We start from the raw sequence: 17,309 nt of genomic DNA, 5'->3' as shown, positions 1-17,309 counted from the left end.
AAACAGAAAGATGCTGCTGAAAGGAAGCTTGTGATCCTGTTTCCTAATGTTGGGGGTCCTTTCTTCACCCTGGGTAGGGGCCTCCTTAGAGATAATTGTGACCGTCCACCTGAGGGCAGAAGGTGGGTTGGGAGAAAGCAATTCAGGGACCAGCCTGCTTAAGGGGACTTTCAACAGAATATTTTTATGATCAGCTTCCCTTGGAAATAGAGACATGAAAATTTTGTATGTTTAGGATAAATATTAAATAATTTTTGGTTTGAATGACCCACAAATCAGGGGCAACTCTGTCCTGTTCTCTGAGTGCTGGCGAGAAGGATAATTTGATATTGAGTGTTGCCAAACCCAGTCTCTTGTTACTAATATAAAGTGACTGAAACAATCATGATTAATGTCCCCTGTTCCTCTGACCAACTCTTTAGAAGGAAACAAGGCAATGAGAGATAAGTACCTGTTACTAATGCTACTGCCAATTCATGGGCAGTTCTCCTCTGACAGGTGAGGCCTGGGGAGCGGTCAGCACCATATACATAAAAGGTCCGGGCTCTGGTCACAAAGGGCAGCTGTGGGCATGTCCTGTGGGTATGGCTACAGACATCACTTATAGACCCAATTCCCTTTCAATGACCTCTCAAAGAAAATCAAGTCATCAGGAATGAGGGCCCAGGGTCACGAAGGCTCAGCCATCACGGCCAGCCTTGTCCAGCCTAAGGACTTCTGGGACTCAGACTGAGAAGACAAGGGTGTGGGTGACTTGTGCCAAGTTGGCCTCGTCCTTCTTCCATGGCCTTTCCCTCCATGTATGGGCCCAGGGCTAGGCTGAGTGGTCCACTTCTAATGCACCCTGTGGTGGGCCAGGGAGGACTCCGCTCGGCTGGTCCTGCATTTCTCAAGCTGGCCGACAGGGGTCACTCCACCCCGGCTTGCAATTAAGATGTTTTGTTATGACTGCCATCTCTCCAGTTTCAGCACATACAAAGGCTTTTCTGTGGGGAAAGGAATATCCCAAAACATGCTTTCACCCCTCCTCTAGCCCCACTGATGAGTCAGTGTTTTTGTGGAGGACCCTGAGCAGCCTTCCAGCCTAATATTCCCCGCGGGGCCACACCAACCTCCTGACAATGGGGAAAGGGCCTGCCCCAGGGTCCCTCAAGCATCTCCTCCCCTCAGCAGCTCCCAGGGAGTAAGGAAACCATCCTCGTATGGTGAGGGGCACCATCCAAATCGGATGAGGCTAGAGAAGCTTGAGAGTTTGGTGCAGGAAGAAAAGAAATGAAACTATTTTCAGAGTATTTATTCTGTCAGTGGGTGCCTCTGGCTGAGTGAGGGCCCAGCCAACCCTCAGCAACACCAACAACCTCGCCATCCCGGCTTCTCCAAACCCCACTTCTGAATCACACTCACCTGCTCTTCCTTCTACCTTCCTGCTGGCTCCTTCTGCTCCCTCATCTCTTTATGGGGCTCGTTTCTTCCGTCAACCCCTTATACAGTAACGGTCTTCAGGGCTTGGTGCTGGGTCCTCTTCTCTCCTCATCCCACAGTCTCCCCCTTGGCCATCTCACCCCCTCCCAAGGAATTAATACTGACAACGTCCCCAAATCCCAAATTCCCACTTCCAGCACAACCCTCTCCCCAAGTCCCAGACTCTCAGATCCACTGGCTACCAGCCATCAGCTCCTGGTTGTCCCCCAGGGACCCCAACCCAACATGTCCGTAGTGGATGGCAGTGCCGCAGATCCCTCACCCATACCCGCTGCCCACAGTTATTTGCCTAAGAGCTTTCTTTGGCCACCAAAACCTGCATTGCCTGCCGGGGCATTGGGCCAAAAGTGCTGGGGAATTAAAGCATCCCCACCCCCAACCCTTAGTGCAGGCATCTGAGCTCCCTCTCCCCGCCACCGGCAGAAGAATGCCAAGGCACATGTTCTGTCTGGGCTCCCAGAGTTCCCCTAGGGGGTTAAGTTCCAGCTGCCCAGTAGCAATGGCTAGATAACTTCCTCTATTGACTAATTTCACTTCCTTTTTCTATCACTTTCCCATTCCCTCATGATGTTTCTGTTGCCTGCCAAATACACTACTTGCTTGCGAATTCTCATCTTGGGATCTGATTCTAGGGAAACTCAAACAGAGACACTGCACAAACAGAACACGCCACCTTCTCCAACCGACCCTCCCACTTTGTCTCTTGCAGTGATTGGGACCGCTAGCTGTCTTGACTCCTCCTAGTCTCTACTCTCCTGTCCTCCCTACCTCCAATCCATCACCAACCCCTGGAGGTCCAGTCACCCCCTCTTAACTTCCCCAACACGGTCCTAGGTCCCCACCATCTTTCCAACATCCCAGCAACAGCCTCCTTTCTGCCCTGGCTTTGAACCATCCACCTGCCCCTCTTCAACACAGTGTGAGGGATCTTTTAACAACATGACCTTGATCATGTCACTCCCAAGCTTCTAGGATCATGATCTGTCCCATCCCCTCCTTTAGTTCCCTTCTGCCATTTACACCAAGCCAAGTGGCCTTTTCATGCCCTCTCAGTGTTGAGGGGCCTATGGTCCCCCTTAGCTCTCTGCCAGAAACAACTTTTTCAATGTATCTTCCAAATCCTCCAAGTCTCTATGTGCCATGTACTCCAGGAAGTCTTCCTTCTTCCCTGGGGCATCCTGGAGTGCCCATACCTATACCTACATCACCACATACCCTGTTTTCTTCCCTAAGACCCTCAAAGGTAGCCCCTGTGAGAGCACACAGTGGAGTGAGGCCACTCCAGCTCAGAGCTGTGACCCTAGGATTCTTCCCCACCAGGCCCCAGATGGGCCATGCCCTGCCAGCCCTCCTCTGACCATCTTGTCACAGGGAACAGGATTTCAGGATCTCAGAGACCTCCGGTGTGGGTGGGATACAAATGCAATCCGCAGGGGTCTGGACTCAGTGGGTGACACTGGGCTTAGAGGTCAGAAGAGCAGAACAGGATGGGACCAGAGGGCGCTGCAGCCATCCCCACCACCACCAGGAAGGGGACTTGACCTGGGCCAAGGGTCTGGGCCTCATTAACAACCCCCTTGAGGGAAATGGAAGGTCAAATGAGGGCTTGGGAGAAACACTTACAGCCCACATGTAGGAGGACTTGGTGGCGCAGGTGCCATGAGTCACGGTGGAAACAGGCGTAGAGACCGCTGTGGCCCAGTTCCAGGCCACGGAGCACAAGCTGAGAACCGTTGAGCAGGTCAGGGGCCAGGTCTGTCCCATTCACCCGCCACGTCACAGCTGCATCCCAGTTTGCTGTCCCACACGGCAGAGTCACGTCTGAGCCCAGGCGTTCGTACTGCACATGGGGTGTCTCTGTTGGGGGCGGGGAAGGCACAAAGCAAAAGTCACAGGTCACAGCCCTGCCCAGCGCCCCCGGATGAACGTGCATGGATGAGAACCTGTGAGTGTGCACAAGTGAGGAGTCCAGGCTGAGAGGCTCTGTGTCTGACAGTGTGTCTCGGGGAGATGAAGGGTGTGCACAATTCCTCTGTGGCTGGAAAAGGATACAGGGATGTGAGTGTCTCCAAATTCGTATGTGTATGTCTGGGCGATCCTGTGTGTGTTTGTGTTTGTGTGTGAGAGAGAGAGAGACTGTGCAGAGTGCTGGGAGAAAAGACCCAGTTCACCTCCAGTCCCAGGCCCTTTTCAAAGTTTTCCTGACCCTCATGACCCCAATCTCTTACCACCAACAGGCCCAGCCCCAGTCACTAACATCTGCTACCCAGGCAAGCTGGAGCCAAGAGGTGTCACTCCTGAACTCCTTTTTCCGGCTCTTCCCATCTCTTCATCTTCCCCATCATTGTCTCTTTCTGTCTTGCCTCTCTCCCTCTCCCTGACTCTGGCCCCCTTGACAAGACCCCCCCCCCAACCATCCAGAGCTTGGGCAGCAGCAGGAGAAGGTAGAATGGGCAGGTCCAGGACGGCAGCCCTCGGGAACACCTGGCAGCTGTCAACTTCATGAGGCAGGAACTGCTTGTGGTGAGGGGAGTGCTGGGACTGAGGGAGCTCTCTGACCATTTCTCTCCTGCCCCCAGGAGGGGCCTGTCAGAGCCAAAAGCAAACCCCAGCCCTTGCCTCGGCAACCCAGGCGTGATGGACTGAGCCCAGGAGACCAGAGTGGAAGGGTGGGAGGGAGCACCTGTCCAGAGGCAGCGCTAGGTGGGGGAAGCGAGTGGGACAGAGAAAGTCCAAGACACCGATCTACAGACAGCAGCAGAGAATCAGGCGAGCAGAGCCCCGAGATGTGAATCTACTCTCCTCATCCTGCCCCACTGAGCCTGGGAGGACAGATGCTTCCCTGGTCCCAGCCAGATCTGCAGAGTGAGGTTGGGAGGGGCAGAGTGAGGGGTAGGGGGCAGAGGTGGTGGTGGGGCTGCGGGATCCCTCGTTAACACTCGCTCACATCTCCCCTCCAGAGAGCCACCCTGCTGAGTTGGGGGATTTTCAGAGGCAATTCCTGTTAACGAGCCAATTAAGTTGGGCCAGTGGCCTCTTAATTAGACTTGTTAACACCACCAGGACTGCAGGCGGTAGGGATCCCCCTATGCCGCCAGCCACCCTCTTCCCTCCTTCGCAGCCCCCTCACCGGTACTGCTTTTCTCTGTGCTGGAACATCTGTCCCTGTTTGCTGCCTCTGTCGCCCTCCCTGTGCCAAGGTCCCTCTGTGTCTCCAGGCCTCTCTCCCACAGCCTGCCTCCGTCTTGCCCCTCTCTGAGCCTCCCTGTCCCTGTCAAAGGAGAAGGAAGCAGGAAACCCAGCCAGCCCCGACCACTCGTCTGTGGGGCCTGGGACCAGCCGAACAGAGGATGAACAGGCGGAAGGGCGGTGGCTGGGGGCCTTGGAGGCCACAGCTGTGAGGCTGGACCAGCGACTGAATGGGGGCCTCCCTCTGACCAGAGGCCCAGTGTCCGAGGAGCAAGCCACAGAGCACCCCCAATCCTCCAGTCCTAGCCACTGAGCCCCTCTCCTGCCTCCCTTCCAAAAACCTGGAGCTTCCAGGAAACATGCCAAGCCCCTCTCCCTGCACACAACGCCCACCCCCGACCCCAAGCAGAGACTGCATCCTGCTGCCTGAGGAGGGGGCTGAAAGCTGACAGTCGGGGAGGGGGCGTGGCCATCACCAACCCAGCAGCAACACTGACCAACCATGGCTCAGAGCGACCCGGCCCCAGGATGGCCCTATAACGCTGGGGGGCAGGCACAACCCCAAGATGAAGAACCAACCCAACAGCACAACCAGTGCAATGGCAGTGGGGTAACACGGAGGGAACCCTGTCCGCCTCACAAAGGAAATGGAAACACAACTTGACAACAGTGACAAACCAGCCATGTAAGGGCAGGGCAGGAATGGAAAAATGACAACACAATGACAGAAGACAACTCCAGGCCACAATGCAGAGGCGGAGGGGGTAGCATGACATGACAATCACACAGAGTCACACCTGCTATAATAACACAACAATGGCAATACACACAGCCATGCAACAGCTCCAAAGACAGCAGTGATTTAATCCTTTGTCTCTGGACAGTTCTCCTCCCGCCCCATGGGTGCCCCTACTGGTGTGCTGTCCATTTCAGAAATTAAATCAAGCAGCAGGGGGAGGATGGGGTTCTTGGCCCTGACGCAGTGACAAATGCTCCAAAGGAATCAGCTGTGAAAAGGTTGTTAGAAGCCAGGATGAGAGACAGAGACAGGATGAGGTCATGGACATGGAGAACACAGAGGGACAGAGCTGACGGCTCCCTCACACCTGCGCACACGGGCTCACATGGGGACCACATGCCGGAAACAGTCCCCCCGGCGTCTAAGCAACTTCACATCGCCACACATGTAGGACGAGGACAGTCACCACAAAGCACACACAGGAAACCATCCACAGGGTTGCAGCTGCACAGGGACACTGTCCCGCTTCAAGGATGGTGACACCTGATAAAAGGTCACATGCAAGAACAGGAAGGGCAAAGTCACCCAGAGGCACAGTTACCCACGGGGATGTGGTCTCACACACAGGGAGAGAGCCTAACGGGACACAAACACACAGAGATAGAAACAGAGAAACTAAAAACTACCACACACGGGGTAAAATCTCAACCACAAGGACCCACAAAGGTCACAGTCACACATCGACAATGTCACCCACAGGGTACAGCCCACAAGGATATAACCACACAGAGAAACACACCCAAACAGGGGCACAGTCTCACCCACACGAGAACACAGCCTAACACACAAGGACAGCCTCATACACGCCCAAAGATGCAGCCTTATGCCCCCACACAGGGGCCGGACCAACAGAAGAGACCACTGGCAGGCCTCGGCTGGTCAGGTCAACATAGAAGCCCAGGGCAGGCTGACTGCAGGCGGGGGTCGATGAGCTGGCCTGGTGGTCCCTTGGGTTCCCTGCCCACTGTGGACCAGCCCTGGGGTGGGCCAGGCTCTCTCTGGGCCAGTGTTGGTCTCATAAGGAAGGGGCCACAGGAACCTCGACCAATTGCCCTCCTTGAACCCACAGCCTTGAGGGTGGCTGAGCTTAACCCTTAGGGTCTGCTCTGTGCCTGGGCCCCAGAGGTGCCCCCACCTTCTCTGCCCCTTCTGAGCCAGCTGAGGTGGGGGGCAGGACACACCCAAGGGGGGAGCTCGCTACACCTGGAGCCTCATTCGAGGAGTTTCGAGGTCAGACCTCTTCCTGATGTGGCCGTCTGAAGTGCTGCCAGAAATGCAGAAGGGCGAGTGGTCAAGCTGAGAGGGCCCCCGTTTCCCAGCAGAGGTGCAGCTCCCTGCCCCGGGCACCGCGCGTAGGATTCCATCCTCACTGGACAAATGGTAGGGGAAGGGCAGGAGGCTGCCAGTGGCCGATCCCGACCAATCTCTGCCTCCTCTAGCCATTCCAACTGACTGGCTGGTCCCCTTCCTTGTTGGGCTAGACCCCTCCCACTCGTCACCCTGCCCATCCCCCCATCTTGTTCTCAGTCCCCCATCTCCGTCCCCATATTCCTTCTAGAATAAGGGGAAGCAGTCTGACCTACTGTCTCTCTCAGTGCCTCCCACTGCACCCCCTACAAACCTGAGGGGACCTCATTTCACCAGATACTGTGCAGGGCCCCCCAAGCTGCCCCCAACTCCCATCCCACCTGCCTGGACCCTATGTCCATGCTAGTGGGAAGAGGGAGAGGTCATCTCAAGCCAGAGGTACCATCAGCATGAGGCCACCCAGGAGGGACTGGAGGACTGTGCCTATGGGACGACATCAGTGGGTCACCCCGCCTGTATCAGTGTCATTGACTCATGTTCATGTGTGATCACGCCAGGTGTGGGTGGCAGCTCAGTGGCAGAGTGCGTGCTTAGCAAGCACCAGGTCCTGGGTTCCATCCTCAGTACCGCCATCAAAAAACAGAGCAGAACAAAAAACTGAAACTCTTTACAAGCGTGATGATGCCAGCACATGGCAGTATGCGGCTCTGGGTGGATGCCTTTGGCTATGCTGGGGAGGGTTCATGCTCGGCTCCAGGAAGGGGTCAGCAGGGAGCCCCCTACCCAGCACTCACCCTGTGGACTGTGTCTCTGGGCGTAGACCACGGCGGCAGCGGCAGCAAGCACGGCACAGCAGGCCCACGGGACAGGAGCAGCCATCTGTCGGGGAAAAGAGGGGGCGGTGGGGAAAGGGGCAGCATCAGCCCAGGCAGGAGCCGCCTGGGGAGCCCCCCTGTCCTCCGGCAAGACTGGGAAATCCCAGCCCTAGGGCCAGGGCACCTTGACCCCAAATGCCCTTCTAAATGGGGCTCAGGATCCTCTTCAAGCAATAGAAAGCAACATTATTGGCATCTGTAGGCAAAGGTTTGCTAAGACGGTAGAAGGCAATCTACAGTGGTTTGCTGTTCAATAAGGCTGCTGGCTGCAGGATACAGTCAACGCGGGTGAGTTATAGAACATTGGTAATGCTAGGGCCATTTTTCTAGAAAAAAATAATAATAACTTTACTGGTGAGGTTAGCTAATTAGCCATAAACATCACAAACTGAAAGAGTAATGTTTTAACCTAACTGGAGGTCTATACTTGTCCAAATTGCCTCGAATGAAAGGCCCCCTGCCATGTTCCTGGGGAGGCAGCCCTTCCGATCGGCCCCCACCAGGTTCCCACCCTCCCCCAAGTAAGCCCGGCCCCACCGGGCTCTGGGAAGTTCAGAGCAGCAGGGTACCAGGCCAGCACCGTGACCAGGTCAGATGTGGCTATTGCTTTAGTGTAAACCAGTGATCAAGAGAAAACAAGGGATTTTCACATGGAAGTCCCCGTAAGGGAACCCAGCCCATCCTTCAGCCCAGGAGCCTGGGAGCCCCAGCCTAGCAGAGGCACATCAGTGTCTGCACATTCCCATGTGGGTACACAAAGCACACTCAGGACATGTGCCTGGAAGCCAGGATGGATCCAGGGCCCCCCCACCTGTTGTCCTGCTTCCTGAAATGGGTCCTGCTGCCCCCACCCCACTCCACCCCAGCACATGCCTATACCTGAGGACGGGAAAATAACCATTTTCTGCAGAGAAGTTTCCAAATCTGACCCTCCTTCCCTCGTCTGAGGAGACAGGGGGACTGTCAACAAGACAGAAGCTGAGATTCAGAGAGGGACACTGCCAGACACTCAACCAGGGCCACAACCAGAGGTATAGCCAGACACACAGCAAAGACACGAGCCAGAGACACTGCCCAAAACAAGAGACAGGGCCACAAAGAAAGAGCTCCACGCACAGCTGGAGACATCCTGGAGAGACTGTGCGAGGCACCATCGGACAAAGCCAGAGAAACAGGTAGATAAAACAGATAACCAGCCAGAGGCACGGCCAGAGAACAGCCAACACACAGCCAGAGGACCCGCCAGAAACACTGTCAAAGACCTGGCCGGACGCAAGCAGACATATCAGAGAAAGAGCAAGAAGCACAGGCAGAGAAACCATCAGCAACACAGCCGGAGAGCCAGGGACGCTGTCAGAAACCATGCCAGAGAAACTGCCTGACACACAAGCAGAGAAATACCAGAGAAACTGATAGACACAAACAGGCACACACCCAGAAAAGCAGTTAGAGAGAGAGCCAGAGACACAACCAGATGCTCGGTCAGGAAGTATCCACACCACTTAAAACACTGCCAGGGACACTCAGACGCACAGTCGGACACACTGCCAGACACAGCCAGAGACACCATCAGAAATACTGCCAGAGAGACAGCCAGAGACACTGCAGACAGAGCTACAGCAGGGGAGACCAACGCGGGTGTCAGCCTGTAGCCGTGGGCGGGGGAACTGGAGAGAACCTGACTTTCGGGGGCTCCCTTATGGGAAGGGTTCCTGCCTGCCCGCCCACTGCTACACCCGCCCCTCACCAGGCGAGTCCTCCCATCTGCACCTGGTCTTCCTCCAGCCACAGGCGCAGGCGCTCAGACTGCCCCTCCCTGGCACAGCTCAGCTCTCTGGGCCCCATGTGGCCTTGGCTACCCCTCCCACATCTGTGACTCCTGAGGCCTTTGCTACCACTTGGCCTGGCTCCTGACCCTCAGCCACTCCCCCATCTTCAGCTACTCCTCAGGCCTAGGAGGTTAAGACGATGGCCAAAGTCATTGTCAGCAAGTGCTGGGGCCAGGAAATGAACCCAGGACGGTCTGAATTCAGAGCTGGTGCTGGAGAAAAAGAGAGGAGACAAGAGGCTGGAGGCCTGCCTGGTTCCCCATCTCAGTCCTTGCAGGTCGCCCTCAGACCCTCCCCTACCATCTCTGCCATCCACCTGTGCCTTTCTCCTCACAGCCAGGAAGATAGTCCACTTGAGTGCCAGGCCCACTGCCCACCACGCGGGAGAGGAAGCGGGGCATGGAGAGAGGTGAGATCACAGGATAGGAAGAGAGCGACAAGGTGGCCCTTGGCTCCCAGGTCCTTCCTGGTCCCAGTTGGGAGGGCATGGGGGTGAGGAGATGGTCTGGCACGTGTAATGCATACAAGCAAACACACACACACACACACACACACACACACCCGGGTCCCCGTAGGGGGAGGGGTGGCTTCTTCATCAAAGTCTCCTCCATCAGCCCGACGAGTTACTGTAAGGGCCGGGCCCTGGGCCAACGGGGCTGCAGCCATGGGAGACGGGCGCTGCTGAGAGCGAGTGAGCAAGCCCGCAGAGAGTGGGGGATGGGGTACCAAGACAGATGCTGCATGGTTGGGGGCACCCAGAAAAGGGAGAGACCGGGGGGGGGGCAGAGAGGCAGGGAGAGATGGAAAGCCATGAGCAGAGACCCAGAAGGATGAGAAGAGATCGAGATAGGGAGAAATGGAAGAGGCACAGGAAGAGAGATGGGGAACATAGAAGATGGGCAGAGATTCAGACCCCGAGAGAGTGGCAGAGACACCAGTAAGGTCTCTGGGTATATATACCCAGAGCAACTCTCAAAGATGCTCAACCACCCAGCCCCTCCAGTGGTGGAGGGGGGGACGCTGTCAGGACAGCAGTACTGGCTGATCTGAGGCAAGAGCAAGGCCTTCCTGGGGGCTATAGGGCTTCTGGATCCAGGAGCCCAGCCCCCAAGGGATAAGGGCGGACTAAAACCTACCCCACCCCACCCCACCTCTGCCCCTGCAGATCCAGGAAGCCCCAGGTCAATTTCACTTCCCTCTTCCCTCTGAGTCCCAGCTGGACCCATTCCCACGTAGGGAAGCTGAGGCCAGAGGCATCCAGGCTACACCTCTGCCCTAGCTCACCTCAGGCCACCCATCCCAGGGCAAAGAGCATCTTTCCCAGGAATTTTCCGAGTCCACACCCCATGGCTCTGGAATAGATCTGGAGCATAAATCCCATAAAGCCCCAGTTGAGGGCTATGCAAACTGGCCCAGGCTCCCGGTAGACCCTTCCAGGGGGCCAGCCTGGCCTCCAGCCCCAGCCCCAGCCTCAGAAGTGAGAAGGGAACAGAGGGCACTCCACTAGCAAATTTCCAGCAGCCCAAAGCCCTTGTCAGCATAGAAGCCCAGCACCTCTCCCGACAGAGAACCCCACAGTGTCATCATTGCACACACACACAGAGACGTGACTCATCAAGAGACAATCCTGGACCCCCAACTTACTGTCACTTGATCTTTCAAAGATGCTCTAGGTAGACCCAGAGACCCTGCTGGTGTCTCTGTCATTCTCTCAAGGTCTGTCTCTCCCTCTGACACCATTACACAGTAATAACAATACCCAGTAAAAATGACACAGTTGCACAGATGACAATGACACACAGGGGTATCGACAGTCACTATAGTGACAGTCACAAACAATGACACCAGCAAACAGGGCAATGACACCTGTTGATACTCACACAATCAGAGTGACAATAACTTCAGAGTCAAAGACGCAATGAAGCTGACAGTCACACAGACTAACAATGATGGTGACATCCACAGTGACATAGGGATGTTGATAGACTGGGTAAGATGGACAGTCACACAGAATAACACCAGTCCACAATAATACTGGCACCATGGAGGCTGTCACCAGCAGTGACACTGACAGGCAAAGTGATAGTCTCCAAATCAGGGACCTCAATTACCCAGTTTCTGAGTCTCGCTTAAGATCCAGGGGCAAGACCCCTCTTGCCAGCCCCCCCAAGTGCCCTGCAGCCCGACCCTTACCCCCTGCTCAGCTGAAGGCAAAACCTGAGAGAGGGACGTGTGAGTTTTGGAAAGCCCCTCTTTACCCCTGCAAAAACAGAGCAGCTTAGGTTATTCAGCCCAACCCTGAGGAATCCCTACCACATCCGGGATGGGGTGGGGGTTTCTGAGCACCACTGCCTAGGGCCCAGCTCTCACTGCGCATGAGTGTTGATGCAATAGTGTGCTCTGAACCTCAGGCTTCAGGGTGTGGGTGTGGGTGTGTTGGGGATCAGGTAGGCTCAATCCAGCCTGGACAATGAATGAACAGGGAGGCCCCAGTGGCACCTCCAAGAAATTGAGATCCAGTGATGGTCACTGGCCTGGACCTGCCCCCTCCCCACTGCCAAGGCCTCGGACTGGGGTGAGGTCAGGATCCTTCATCTAATGGAGGGCATCTGGCCCATGGCAGGGCCGAGGTGACATCTCCACAGCTTCCAGTCTCCCTCAGCAACCCAGACTCCAGAATCCCTCAGGGTAACGGAAATGACACTCTATCCTGGGGCCTCACCCCTTTTCCCTCTCCTTACAACAGCCCTAGAGGATGCATCCTGGGAATGAGGTGAGAACCCAGAACAGGATGACTAATTCAAAGACCGTGGAGACTCTAGAGGCTTCAAATCTGCAGAGGAATTAGGGTGCAGCAAAGAAGAGACACCTACACTTGAAGATGGAGCGGGAAAACAAGAGACAGAACAGGACAAGGACAGGGTGGGCAGGGAGGAACAGCACTCGCCGCCGAGGGGGAGCCTGGGAGAGACAGTCTGGGCGGGCGGGAAGCTCCAGGAGGGGGAGGAGGGGCTGAGGCCAGGAGGCCCCCAGATCCCACCAGGCCTAGGCAGCCTGGACAGCGTGGGCGGTGGGGGCGGGGGCAGAGGCCTGAGCAGTCCAGAGGCTGAGGGTAGGGGGGAGGCCAAGGGGGGAGGCCTGGCCCCTGGCAGCTGGCCCAGCAGGCCCCCCCACCGGGGAGGGGGCGGGCTGGGTCAGAGGCCAGCTCCTGGGCTGGGGCCGGCTGGCCATGGGGCAGGCTCCCACTCCCTGTGGCGTCTCTCCCTGTCTCTGAGTCTCTTGTCTCTGGCTCTTTCTCCTTCCTTTCTGAATCCAGACCTGGCCCTCCTCTCAGCTCTCAGTGCCCCTACCCCAAGTGACATGGGACCCAGAAGCCATGCCTGGGTTCAGGATTCAAGCCTTATCTCCTCCTGGGCGACCACATCCCCATCCACTCCAGGGGCAAGCCCCACTGCTCTGGGGGAAGGACCCCATCCAAACCTAGGCCCCATCTTTCCCCACAGAAGGGGGCAGGAGAAGCTGAGCACCAGTGGGAGGGGGACCAGGAGGGAGGCAGGGGGAGCAGTCCCCCAGCTCCAGCCGCTGGCTGAGGTTGTGGAAAAGGAGGCGGCCCAACGTGAGTGAGTTGGGGGGGGTATCCGCACCTGCTGTTGTGACCTCCAAAGCCGGAGATGGGGGCCTGGGGTGGGGGGGACAAGATTCCGATGGATTTTGGCAGCAGCCTGGACTCTGAGTGCTCAAACCCCCCACCCCAGCCTCTTGCACCGTGGGGACCGAGATCAGCATGTGCGTGCCCTGCTGCACGTGTGGTGGGCCTCCCATGACGGGCCTGGCTGGGCAGCAGGGAGGTGTCTTGGGGAGGTGGGAGTCTGAATCCCACCAGCTGTGCCCACACGTGGAGCCCTGCTCGGGGCCCTGTGTGCTGCCTGGTGACTGGGCATGGGCTTGTATACACATACATACACAGACCTGGACTTAAGCAGCCCTCTAGGTACAAAAGGCCTGAGCTTTCTTCCTCGAAAGTCATCTGGTCCAGCCCCCTGCCTCTCAAATGGAGAGCAGGAAGGGGCAGGTAAGTTCATATCCTCCCTTTGGGCAGGTCCACGGGCTCTGGACAGCTTCACAGAACCTGAGGTACAAGCACAAAATCCCCCAGCGCCTGGCTTCTAGAAGAACCAGGAGGACCCGTCTATCCAGAAAAGGCCCACGTACCACTCAGGTTAAGTCTAGAAGGAGTGGGGCTGCTCCTCTTGGAGGGACAGATGATGCAGCAGGAGGTTAGGCTGGAGGAACTCCCTGAAATGGGGGATGGGCAGAGCAACAGGGCTGAATGGGACTTCCCTCAGCCGACAGGGGAGCGGGCTGCCCCAGATGAGCCAGGGGCAGGAAGGAGGCTTTAGGGCCCTGCATGGAGACAGCAGGATGGACAGAGCAGCTTTCCAGGCTTGGGGGCGGGGACAAAGACCTATCTGCCTCAGCATCTCGCACTCCACCTTGCCCTGGCCCCATCACTGCTATGGGGCAGACACCCTCGAACACATACACAGAGGTCTACACTTGCAAGCTTGTGTACACACATGCACACACACATGCACGCACACATGATGGTGGGCGGGGGTGGGCAGTGCTTGTGAAGCATTGATGTGTAAGAAAAAGAACTGAAGATGGTCTTTCTGACAAAGCTGGAGGGAACAGAAACTTCGACTGTCTTCATGTAACAGTGTCCTGTTCTCCCTACCCCACAACATGCACGCACACTGCACACACTACTTCTGAGGAAGCTTCTGGTCTGCTGGGCAAAAGCAAGCCATCCTTCCTCCCCCTTCCTCCCCTCCTCACAGTGGGGAAGCCAGAGCAATCTGTTCCTGATGGGTAAACACAGGCAGGAGTATGCGCGCACACATGCTCACACACACACACATGCACACCAGCAATTCAGGGGCACACAGCACCCAGTGCTCACTTCACCCCAAGACAGAACACACACTCGGGCTCTCACTCCCATTGGCAGAGCTCCCTAAAGCCCCCCACCTCCACGACAGGCAGCCAGAGCTTCACAGACACACCCAGGCAGCCTCTCGCAGACACTGGCACTCCAAGTCCACCATCACAGCCACATGCCATGGCCTCCCACGTGGACACCCGCTGCCACAGCCTTGCACACGCTGGTGTGGGTGCACACATGAATCTCAGTCACACACACAGAGTCTCACACCCACTCGATCAAAACAGTCCTGGTCTCGCATATGGATACCAGCACACACTCAGAACACAGATACCATAGCACCTCCAGAAACTCAGACCCCCTCAGCACCTCACACCTTTATACTTGGCAGAGGGAAATACAGATACACACTCAGAATAGTCACTGGGACCTTGGGTTGCCTGGCCTGTGCCTTGGGGAAAGGGGAATAAAGCTCAGGGTGGCCTAAGGCAGAAAGGGAAAGGTTCCTAAAAGAGGGAACAGACGGCTCCTTCCTCTCCTAACCCCGCTTTCACCGGCATTTGGGAATGAGGGGAGATCCAGGCCAGAGAGGAGGGGTGGGGAAGCCTATGGGTGAAGAGATGGTGGCATTGGTGGCAGCAGGAGCCAGCAAACCCCAGAAACCAGCTTGCTCCCCAGGGCCTCCTGCCTCCCCTCCTCACCCCTTCTTCCCCAGGATGAGAAACAGCAGCAGCTCTCAGCCTAGCTACCTGCTGTGTGATCCCAGGCCTCTTCAAGACATTTCTGTGCCTATAACTGTCCATAGGACACCTGAATGTCAGGTCTGGCTGCAGGAAGGGAGGGAAGGGGAAGGAGATGAGGCCTCGACCTCAACCCCCAGCCCCTGCCAAAGCCCTGTCATTACCATCAGGCCCAAAGAGAGATGGGGACAGCGCTGGCCAAGCCAGTGCTCCCCTAACCAACCACTGAGGACAAGAATCCTCAAGTGTCCTTGGACTCTGCAGCCCCGCCCCCTATCACAAGAGAGGACGCTGTGTCGCTGTCCAGGCAGAAAGGAATCCAGGCTTTGCTGGCCGGCCCCAACCCCAGAAAAATCGGCAATGCTGTTGACATCCAGCACTTGCCATTCCAGGTGTAGCCTGGGCCCTGATGCCCCGTCCTAAAGGGAGCGGCTCCGCGGAAGCCAGTCAGGGGAGCAGGACCTAAGGAAAATCAGGCAAGGCAATCCCATAAAGCCAGGCAGGTAGTGGGAACAAAAGAAATCAGGCAGCAGGGTCTATGGAAACTAGGTGACAGGGCCCAAAAGAACATAGGCCATGGGGAGTAAAGTTAGTTAGGAGGTGGGGACAAATGAAGCCAGGCAAGAGGCCCACAGGATGTGAGAAAAGGAAGATATCAGGAGCTCATCCCCTCTGTCGAGATGTCACCCCCACACCCTGGGCCCCTCTCTCGGTAGCCCCCTTTCCACCCAGGTGGTGGTCCCCTCCCCCAGGCCAGTGGACACAGCCAGAGCCCCCTCCTCTCTCAGAGGCCTGGTCCGGCTGCAGCCAATGGGCCCCGGCCCCATCCCTGGGACCTCAGGAAGTCCCAGTCCCTCCCACTGGCTGCAGAGGCAGGGGGGCTGGGGGGAGAGAAAGAGAAGAGGAGAGAGACAGCTTGGCAGGGGGAGCGCCGAGCAGCCGCGGGGGGCGGGGGCCGAGAAAGGAGCGGGAAGCGCCGAGGCGGGCTGGCGGGCGGCGCGGGCGGGGGCGTCTCTGCGGCGGCAGCGGGGGTGACAAATTCTCCGGCCCTGCGGCCGCGCCGCCACTGACCTGGGTCCCCGCGCAGGCGCCCCGTCGGTGCCTCCGGTGCTCCGTGGGTCTGCCCGGCCGCCCGCGGGCATCGGGCCTTCGGGGCTCGGGGCTGGGGCCCGGGCCGGCTCGGGGAGCAGGAGCGTCCCCCCACCCCCGAGGGTCCCGGCGGGCGGGCGAGGGGCCGAGCCGCGAGCGAGGGAGCGAGCGAGGCGGCGAGCGGGCCGGGAGGAGGGGAGGAAGGAGCGCGCCGCGAGCGAGCGAGCGAGCCGAGCTAGCGGAGGGAGCGAGTGAGGGACGGCAGGCAGTGAGGTCATCCTTTGAATCTAATTGTCTGAGTCAGGAGGAGATGTGGCACTTGATGCCGGGGGAGGGGAGGGGGAAGGGACCCTCCCGGCTCTGGGCCGGGGCCCCTCCTCACGTCCAGGGGCGGCTGGGGCCTCCCTTCCCCCGCCCCGCGCGAAGTTGTCTCAGGCCAACTCGGACAAACCCCCGCCTGTCTCACTCAGGGCTGACCTCTGCTGCCGGGGAGGGCGGGGGGGCAGTCCCACATCACCCCCAGAGAGTGGCCACCTTCCTATTCTCTGGAGGCGATGGGGACCTCCACCCGGCCCAGGAGGTCTTCTCCGCCTGAGAGTAGTGGGAAGCCCCCTACCCACCCCCGGGTCATATCCCTGCCCTCTGAGGAGAAAGGGGAAACTTCAGCCAGCCTTCCAAGTTACCTTTGTGCACCTGAGGAGTGTGGAGTCCTCAACTCTATTCCTCAAGTTACTTCCTGCGCTGGGAATTTGAGGGAATCTGGACATTAATCCCCAGCTCACCCTTTTGCCTTCTGAGAGTGACAGTGCAATGCCACCCAGTCCTCCAGCCCTGCACTTTGGGGGGAATGAGGGCCCCCAACTGACTCCAAGTTCTCCCTATTCTGCATGCCCAACCTTTCAGGAGGAGCAGGAGCCAGGCCAGACCCTTAAGGTCCCCAGGAGCTGCTCAGGGGACCAGGCCACTCAGATGGTGGGGGAGTGAGATGGCAGTTGGGCCCTGATCCTGTCAGGTGTACACACCCACACATGCACACAGGAGCACAGGCACACA

The 17,309-nt window shown here is 57.5% G+C and overlaps 1 protein-coding gene across 2 annotated transcripts in view; it reads right to left on the bottom strand.

The window, feature by feature from the left end:
* Window positions 1–17,309, bottom strand: part of CNTFR (ciliary neurotrophic factor receptor) — a 38,035-nt gene that overhangs the window by 10,728 nt on the left and 9,998 nt on the right. Inside the window, exons 1-3 of one of the 2 annotated variants that reach the window (XM_031447213.2) lie at window positions 16,239–16,304; window positions 7,573–7,657; window positions 3,106–3,339 (exon numbers count right to left, since the gene is read on the bottom strand). In XM_031447213.2, coding sequence (XP_031303073.1) covers window positions 3,106–3,339; window positions 7,573–7,657 — 319 coding nt within the window. In that variant the 5' untranslated portion in view covers window positions 16,239–16,304. Of the gene's footprint in view, window positions 1–3,105; window positions 3,340–7,572; window positions 7,658–16,238; window positions 16,305–17,309 lie in introns of those variants that run through there. The other variant, XM_031447210.2, reaches the window with a different exon arrangement.

This window comes from Camelus dromedarius, chromosome 10, assembly GCF_036321535.1.
Source record: "Camelus dromedarius isolate mCamDro1 chromosome 10, mCamDro1.pat, whole genome shotgun sequence".
In the NCBI taxonomy this organism is placed as follows: domain Eukaryota; kingdom Metazoa; phylum Chordata; class Mammalia; order Artiodactyla; family Camelidae; genus Camelus; species Camelus dromedarius.
The sequence above is the reverse complement of the archived record's forward strand: the minus strand, read 5'-3'. Positions and strand labels throughout refer to the sequence as shown.